General features: G+C 41.2%; 1 protein-coding gene across 1 annotated transcript; it reads right to left on the minus strand.

The window, feature by feature from the left end:
- Nucleotides 1-934: 934 nt before the first annotated feature.
- On the minus strand, nt 935-1,561 carry LOC141628803 (uncharacterized). The gene has a single exon (XM_074441903.1). It carries the CDS (start codon nt 1,559-1,561, stop codon nt 935-937), a length of 627 nt encoding a protein of 208 aa, XP_074298004.1.
- Between the last annotated feature and the right edge of the window lie 7,286 nt (nt 1,562-8,847).

Below are 8,847 nucleotides of genomic sequence, written 5' to 3' on the forward strand. Positions count from 1 at the left end.
CCGTAAAGATTTCCATGATAGACTCAATATACTCAGAAAAGATCCCCATCATACACCTCTGAAAGGTGGCAGGGGCATTACACAAACCAAAAGGCATTCTGCGATAAGCAAAGACACTCTTCGGACAAGTAAAAGTAGTCTTTTCCCCGATCATCTCGGATGAATAGGGATCCAAAGAACCCTAAGTACCCATCCAGATAACAGAAAAACTCATGGCAGGCCAATCTCTCTATCATCTGATCAATGAAAGGAAGGGGGAAATGATCTTTCTTGGTGGCGGCATTTAATTGCCGATAATCTATACACATCCGCCACCCGGTCACTAATCTAGTAGGTATTAGCTCATTATTTTCATTTCGGACAACTGTAGTACCACCTTTCTTAGGTACCACCTAAACGGGACTTACCCATTTAGAATTCCCAACTGAATAAACAATACCTGCGTCGAGTAGTTTCATAACCTCAGCCGTCACAACCTCCTCCATCTTCGGATTCAAATTTTCGTTGACCCCGCCTGCAAGGTTTGTTATCATCCTCTAGCTCAATCCTATGCATGCAGACATCGTGGCGATGCCCTTAAGGTCATCCAACGAATATCCCATCGCCTTCCTATTTCTCTTAAGAACAATCAATAAAGCGCTTAATCGTCCGTCGTTGAGCTTGGAACTCACAATCACTGAAACTCGCCAAGATCATCAAGAAAGGCATACTTAAGGTGAGAGGGAAGAGCTTTACGCTGGGGACCTTTACCTCGATCGAGCACAAAGTGTGTGCCAAGTTCTCTACCTGTTCCAAATGAACGTCGATACTCTATCTCATCCGTAGTAATCCCAAGCAAATCGCCGACATCGTCCTCGTCATCTGAAAAATCTGCACACTCATCTAGAAACATCAAAGACTCCTGCGGATCCTTAACTAAGGAATCGACCAAAATTCAAAGGCACTCATCCATAATGTCAACAGAGTAACAAGTATCCTCTATCATCGGTCTAGACAAGGTCTCGGGCAGACTAAACGTAATCACATCATCCCCTACCTCTAGGGTCAACCGCCCGAGTTTGACATCAATAATAGCTCCAGCTGTACACAAAAACGGTCTACCCAAAATAATATAGGTGCGGGTATCCTCAGCAATATCTAAAACAATAAAGTCCACTAGGATAATGCCTACCTTGACAGGCACATCCTCTAAGATACCTAAGGGCCGTCTAACAGATCTGTCGGCCATCTGTAGGGTGATATTGGTCATTTTTAGGTGACCCAATTTAAGCTTAGAAAAGATAGAATAGGGCATGACACTGACACTGGCTCCAAGGTCACACAACGCCCTATTTATCACCACATCTCCTATAACACAAGAAATAGAGAAACTACCCGGGTCCTTCAGTTTAGGGGGAGACTTTCCCGAAATTAGACTACTAGACTCTTCCATGAAGGCGACAATAGCTATTTCTCCAAATTCCCTCTTACGCGTAATAATATCTTTCATAAATTTTGCGTAAGGAGGTATTTGGGTAATTAACTCAGCAAAAGGAATGGTTACCTGAATGTTTCTTACCATATCTCATAATTTGTTTGAATTGTCTCTCCGTCTTTGTGTCGCGTAATCGACTCGGGTAAGGGACCTTAACCATAGGAAGTGGGTCCTCTTCTTTCTCTTTACCTTTATCGGTTCTTGACACCCTCGCAGCACATGAGGGTACCCCACTACGGTCAGCATTGGAATGTGTGTCCGCAGGCTCAGCTTCTCTCGATCGAGGCTCAGAAGTGCTCGATCGAGAGCTTTTCTTGCAAACCTCTCTCGATCGATAGGTTTCATCGTGCAGATTACTCGATCGAGAAGTACCGTCTCTCGATCGAGGGGTTTCTTCCTCAGCATTGGTCGATCGAGAGGTAATTTCACTCGATCGACCACCCTTCAGCAATTCTTCGTCATTTTGCTGAGCAGTGGTCCCTGCCTCGGCGTTTGAACTTTATGGAGTATGTTCTGGTCCGTCATAAGTGCGACCACTCCTCAAACTTATTGCATTTACCGGGTCTTCCTCTAAGCACATTGACTCACACTTTTCGAGCATTTTACGGAAGACATCCGCACCAGATTCCTGCTCAAGATGTTGCGTGTGAATGGCGGCCTTTAGGTTGTACTCGACCTGATCATTGTCAGTATAAAGCTCGAGGGAAGAGCCTCCTTGCCTAATCTTCCGATAGGCTAAAACGCTCTCGGACGTTAGCCATGCACGAAAAGGGATTGTGTCCCCATTCGCCACATCTTCCACAAAATATCTCCTTGGCTGAACTATAACCTGTAAGCACAAAAACACTCGGGCCAAGAATGAGAACTGTCCCAAGGAATAAATTCCCTGAGACAAAAGACAAACAAAGGAACTATAAAATTGCACCGTCTCCCCGGCAACGGCGTCAAAATTTGATACCGTCGTTTTAGTATCAAAAATAATATTTATAAAACCAAATTACTAAAAGGTAGTAATAAGGGTCGATCCGCAGGGAGGCAAGATATCTGTTTTAACAGTTCGTTTATTAATGTCACAAATTGGGTTGATTCGATTTTAAAGTCTAAACTACAGCAAGGTAAGGGATGAGAGAAAAGCAAGGGAAAGGGATAGCTAGGACAATCGGTTCACTGCGATTAATTAGTTTAGTAATCTAAGTTTAAGGTCAAGCAAATAGATCTAAGGGGTAACGAACGTCACCTTTCGGTCCTTAATTCGCCCTAAAGCACAAATAGCTTAGCTTTCGCCCTCACTACCACGCCCTAATGTATCGCTACGAGTCACACCCTTTCCAATCTTTCGATCTAGGTCGAGGTTTACTACGATTTATAATCTAATTGCGTCGACTCAAAAAGACTATAACAATTAATTGTAACGAAAACAACATGTATCATATGAGCATTATCATAATAGATCGATTACTAATCTAACATAATTACGGTTCCCCTAATATCCTAGCAAGAGAATTAGCAATGCATAATTAATGAATAAAGCATAAGGGAAGAATTAAAGGAATAGAATTACCGATTAAAGATTAAGAATAGAAGCAGAATTTAAGATCCGGAACACAATAAGGAAGAGGTGCCGAAACTGGAGAAGAGCTCCAGTCCCGTCTGGTGTATCATGTGTTTGGCGTGCAAGCCTATTTATCACAAAATAATGACTTGCTAAACCTAAATAATAAAACAGGCCAAGCCCGTCAAAGATTGTTGCTCGATCGAGCAAATGGGCTCTCGATCGAATAGAAATAGTTCTCGATCGAGCACTTCTCAGCGCGTAATTCCTGCTTCGCGCACCGAACTTCAAATAGCTGCCATTTCTTCGTTACTTGTCGGAAACAAGCGATTTTTGCGGCGTTGGAAAGCTAAGAGGATAATATTTAATATCCAACTTGAATCACCTGATTATATTTTGTAGAACGCGAGATATGGCTCCTCAAAGTAGGCACTAGTAATTTGGAGTTCTTGTTTTGCTCGCCTAGCTTCTTTACTTCCGCGCGCATCTCAAATCAATAGTTCCCAAGCTCCAATTCAACTCATCTCCTAAATGCATGCCTAGGGACATGTTTTAGGCTTGATTTACTCCTTTCTGGCTCAATACCGCAAATATGACAAGAGAACCCAAAGTAGACTATTCGGGGCATATTCGTAGCAAATTACTACTAAAGTAGCAAAGAAATGTGTGCATAAATGGCCTATAAAGACTATGTAAAATGCACACATCAGTAAGTATTTGTGATTTGAAGTTATGTTAATTCCACTTAATCTAAGCATATTGCATTGGATTAAGTTCGTGCATCATTATATTTGATAAGAAGATGTGATGATTACATTAGTTAATTGTTATGATTCAAACGTTTATACCTTCCATTTTACAGTGGGGAGTGAACTTTGTTGACGAAGTTCCTTTTAAGAGAGGAAGATAACATCGCGGCAAAAAACTTGCAAAAACTCCTTTAAAATGTTGTTTTTAATCTTTTAATTCTTTAAACTGTTACTTTAATCTTTAAGTTATTTCTATTTAATCTATTTAATCTTACCAACTTTATTTTCTAATCGGCTTAGTTAAAGAGCATGGTAGTAATGCAGTTTTTGGGCAAATGCAAATTTTTTAAGTGACAAACATTAGTTTTATGGTTGTTATAAAAATGTCATGGTGACTCTGTGGTGGTAGGCATGTAATAGTATTTAGTACTTTGGTGACGGTGTAATAACTTTCTAGTATACACGCTGGCGTTATTTGATGATTGCGCAAGTACGACGTGACCTTTAATGTTGCTTTGGTGCGCTACGGTGGGAGTGTGGGACGAAGTTCCTTTTAAGGGAGAAGACTGTAATACCCGCCCTGTTAGGGACCCGTTCACTGACCTTTTGACCATGAGAAACCCTTAGTAAGGGAGACAAAGAGAGATTATGTTGCCATCGTAACTCGGTACTCGACCTAGTAGAGCTCACTCAGCCGGGTAACTGTGGTACTCGACCGAGTGCGGCGTACTCGGCCGAGTATGTCCCATACTCGATTGAGTAACACGTCTGACAACGTTTTAATATAAAACACGGAGGATAAAACAAAATTCATTTCCACGATTCATTTTATCATTTCTAAACCTAATTTCCTCTCTCTTCCAATTCTACCAATCATGAGTTAGCCTTGAACACTAATCCAGGAAGGGAGATAGCTTATGTATGGATTCAGCGAGTTGGGTTGCTGCCGCCGTCGGCATCTGTTTGCTCTTCAAGGTGAGTTTGTGAATAATTGGTTATCATTTGGTAGATCTTGAATAGCATAGTGATAGGGTATGATTGTTGCATGTAGGGTATGATATGGATTCTTGCTCGGCGTAGTATGAATGATGCATTTCTATGGAATAGCGAAAAGGTAGGGTTTCCCTACTCAGTTTCAGTTTATGGATGTTGCTTGTTTATTTGTGTAAAGTGGTTGTTGTTGTTGTTGTTGTTGTTGTTGATTGTTACCTTGATGAGTTGTTTGGCTACAGTATGGAAACGGCGATGGTGGTGATGTTCTTCTTACTGATGATTGTGAAGCCATTGTCGGAAGATGGTCTTCACCCCCATGTTCGTCTCTTGTGGCTCCTGTTACAAGGAGGAGGTGCACATTAATGATCTGGGTCCGCTTGTTGCGATAAGTGGGGCTTAGTTGGGCAAGGCTATTGTCCCCCACTAGCCGTGTTAGTTACCTGTTGCGATGGGAACCATTGGTTACTACGTGATTCGAGTGGTGGAGATTGGTGGTGGTTGGTTTGAGTTGTATTGCACATTGAATCATTTTATTTTACTGTCTTTATATTCTGTTACTAACTTGTATGGTGTGTTGTGTGTTTCTTCTCTTTGTGTATGTCTGCGGCGATCCATTTGATATTGTCGGCAAATGGTGAGCAGTGAGAGTTTTCAGGGTGCCATAATTGCTGTCTGGTTGTATCTGCGGGGTTGGAGTGATCGCATGATAAAATGTTGAAATCGATAATAGTTCACAGTTGTACTTTCTTATAGTGACATAGCTAGTTCTTTATGTTTTGCTTCTGCTGTAATTTGTAAAGAATTATTTAATTGTTCTTTTATGATCTATTTGATATACTTACCTCGGGCAACCGAGATGGTAACACCTTTACTTATTGGGGAAGGTCTTGTTAAGACTCTTTGGTAAGTGGGGGTGTTACAGAACCCCATTCCCCGATACTTTGGCCGAATTCTTGCGAACTCTATTTTTTCGACTCGTGAAACCCACCATGTGTGCAGTGCCTTAGCCGTTCACTGGATTGAAGACGCGATCACCAACCGTGCTAGCACCTTAAACTTCCCAGAGGTGGTGGCAAAATTATTCCACGACATTGCTACCAAATCCCCCAGTAACATCGCTTGTGCGGTATTATTTCAATACTTGCACGATCTCAGGGGTACAATACCTCATACTTCACCCCATGTCCCCAAGATAAATGGTTGGACAATGCTTACTTAAGATGGCTCTTAATTGATGACCGCATTGCTTTATATGAGATTACCCCGACCCGAGGCATCCAACTACCCAAGCCCCCTTGGGTTACCTTATCCGACCATGTTAATTACGGATGCCTAGGAGGATCGGGGAGTTTGTGAAGGTAGGTGGCCATTGGAACACGAAGACTTATACCAATGTGGGTGGGGGATGGGATTACGGAGATAGTAAGTGCTCCGACCCCGTTGATGATGAGAGAGAGGAGGAAGAGGTACAAATTAACCAAGTCGTGGATGACAATGCCGGGGCCTTCACTTCTGGCACTAGAACACGGTGAGGGCCTCGCCAACCCACACTTCCCATCCAACCCCATCAATCCCCTCACTACCAATCCTCCCCCTCACAAACACTACTCCCCACCAGAACACAAACAAGAATAATTTGACCAACCACACCAACCACACCAACCACACCAACCTAACTATAATTTCTTTGGCACCCCGGCTTTCCATACTCAGGGGGATGTGATGTACAACAACACAAGGGAAGCCTATGAGTATTCTTACGAGGCTCTTGCGATCTCCCGAGCAAACCAAGCTCGATATGAGGAGACTTGCAACATGGTTGTGGAGAACAATGACATGATCCGGGAGACTCGAGACCTCTCCCTCCATACCCAACGCATGACACTCTACCAATTGAGGACCCTTAAAACCACCTCCAAAACAACCAAGCCGCGTTTCTAGCGCAATTTGAGCAAATGCGGATCAACCCCCAAAACTACTAATAACTCAGGTATCCACCTAACCCCGACTATCCCGCCCCTCCCAATAGGCCGCTTTGTAGTAGTAGTGTAGGAGCCTTATGCAGTTCATATGTTTGCTCCTTTTAGCTCGTTTTGGGTCGTGCCTCTTTTGTTGGTGTTTATATCTTGCTTTTGGTTCGGTCTTACCATATATATCATTGTTTTCTTGAAGGAATGAGTAGATGTCGTTGTTATTTGCTCCCACTTTTCAAAATCCAAACTCCCAGTTAATCCAAATTTCCCCGCCAATCCAAATTTAGCATACCTTAGTTTAGCTTAGCATAGATTAGTGTTGTGTAGTTAGCTTACTTTCATTATGCATCATCCTATAAAAATACAAAAAAATTAAAAAATTGAAAAACAAAAACATGTTCTTCCTTTTCACGCTTTAAATGCTTTCGAAAAAAACAAAATGCCTAAAAATTTGAAAAAACAAAAAAATTACAAAAACATGCCTTTAATTTCAATTTTCCCCCTACATTTGTTTCAATTTGGAACAATGTAAATAAATAAGTGTGGAGAGGAAATTCTTATATCCAAAAAGACAAAAATATGTTTTAATTTCCCAAAAATAAAAATAAAAAACAACAAAAACATGTTTTTAATTTCGAAAAACTTTGAAAATACAAAAATATTTTCTTTAATTTTTTCATTCCACTCCCTACTTTCATTCCATCGAGGACGATGTCGGTCCTAAGTGTGGGGAGAAATATCCACTCTTTGTATATAAGTGTACATTTGTAAATAGTTGTAAATATTTGTAAATTTAATAAAATTTCAAAAAACACAAAAAAATTGGAAAAGCTTATAAACATGCTTGTATATATTGTATATTTTATATATATTTTCCAATAAAGCATGTAGGCACACATGGAGCATCGGAAACAAAGGGAGCTAGTAGACCCGCTTGGTATACTCTTTCCTATCTCTTATCCCTTTCCATTCTTTTCTTGATCACAATTGTGGAGGATGGGTTTAGTTTTGATGAGGATGTTCCATTTTGGGACTTTGTGGGTATGTGTTTTGACGTGCTATTAGGATTAGTTGTTGCATGCTAGATAGAAAACATGTCATGATTGTATATATTTGCATCCACGTAGCATGTATATATCTCTAGGTGCATCTCATTCACATTGCATTTTTTTTGTAACTAAATGTTTTAGTGAGTCTAAAGGTGGATAATGCAAGACGTCAATGAGGATACTTGTCACAATCGTGTCTCGTCCCTTTTGATAGCTCGCTTCTTAGTGGTAATTGTTTTTTCTGGAAGCGTGATAGACACCCGAGTCTTATCTACCTTGTGATACACGGACAAAGCCTAGACTTTGCCTAAGGACGATAAAACTACATAAATGGCGAGGTTAGAGCCTCTTATGGACCGGCCCATCTATAACTGGCCCCATTTTAGGCTGTGAGTAGGTCTCCTCATTTGGGGTGTCACATCACCACGCACAAGTGTGGCGTTGTTCCTTAAATTATAAAGGTGCTTATTTTTATGCATGCATTTTGAAGCAAACTTATTACATGTTTTTAACTTCAAATTGCCAAACAAACCTATGTTTTGACCCTTTAGACTAGGACCGATTTTGTTACCCCCTCCTTAAGCCTTAGCCTTTCATTTGGCATAACTGCACAAAGAACTACATCCCAAAAACAACTATCCTTGATCAAGAAAGTTGTCATAGCGTTTGTAGTTACATGTAAATGGGGTAGAGTCCTAGTTTGTTTAAAATTGAGCGCAATTGCAAAGAGTTGAAAACATAGTTGTGGACAAGGCCCTCGGGAACTGCGTCCGCGGGATCCACACTAGGCATAATCGACTCGAGGTTCTTTCGAATCGAATTAAGACCAATTAGAGTCGCCACCAAGTTTTTTGGGAACTTGGAACCGTTCAAGTCAACTTTACACCTTTCATCGAAAAGCATAAAGCCCATCGACTACGAGTGATTAAAGATAAAGACTTGTACCCTATATCACTCGATTTGAATGACTCTCGTAATCCAATGGTATTTAGACGGATCCGCAAACCATAGATCTTGAGTAAGGGGTGAGGGTACGTGTTGGGAAGCCCATAAGGAC

This window comes from Silene latifolia, chromosome Y (assembly GCF_048544455.1).
Source record: "Silene latifolia isolate original U9 population chromosome Y, ASM4854445v1, whole genome shotgun sequence".
Lineage (NCBI taxonomy): Eukaryota > Viridiplantae > Streptophyta > Magnoliopsida > Caryophyllales > Caryophyllaceae > Silene > Silene latifolia.

Excerpts from the sequence above, each read along its gene's own strand:
- LOC141628803 (XM_074441903.1), bottom strand. The coding sequence starts at position 1,561 with ATGGTAAGAAACATTCAGGTAACCATTCCTTTTGCTGAGTTAATTACC.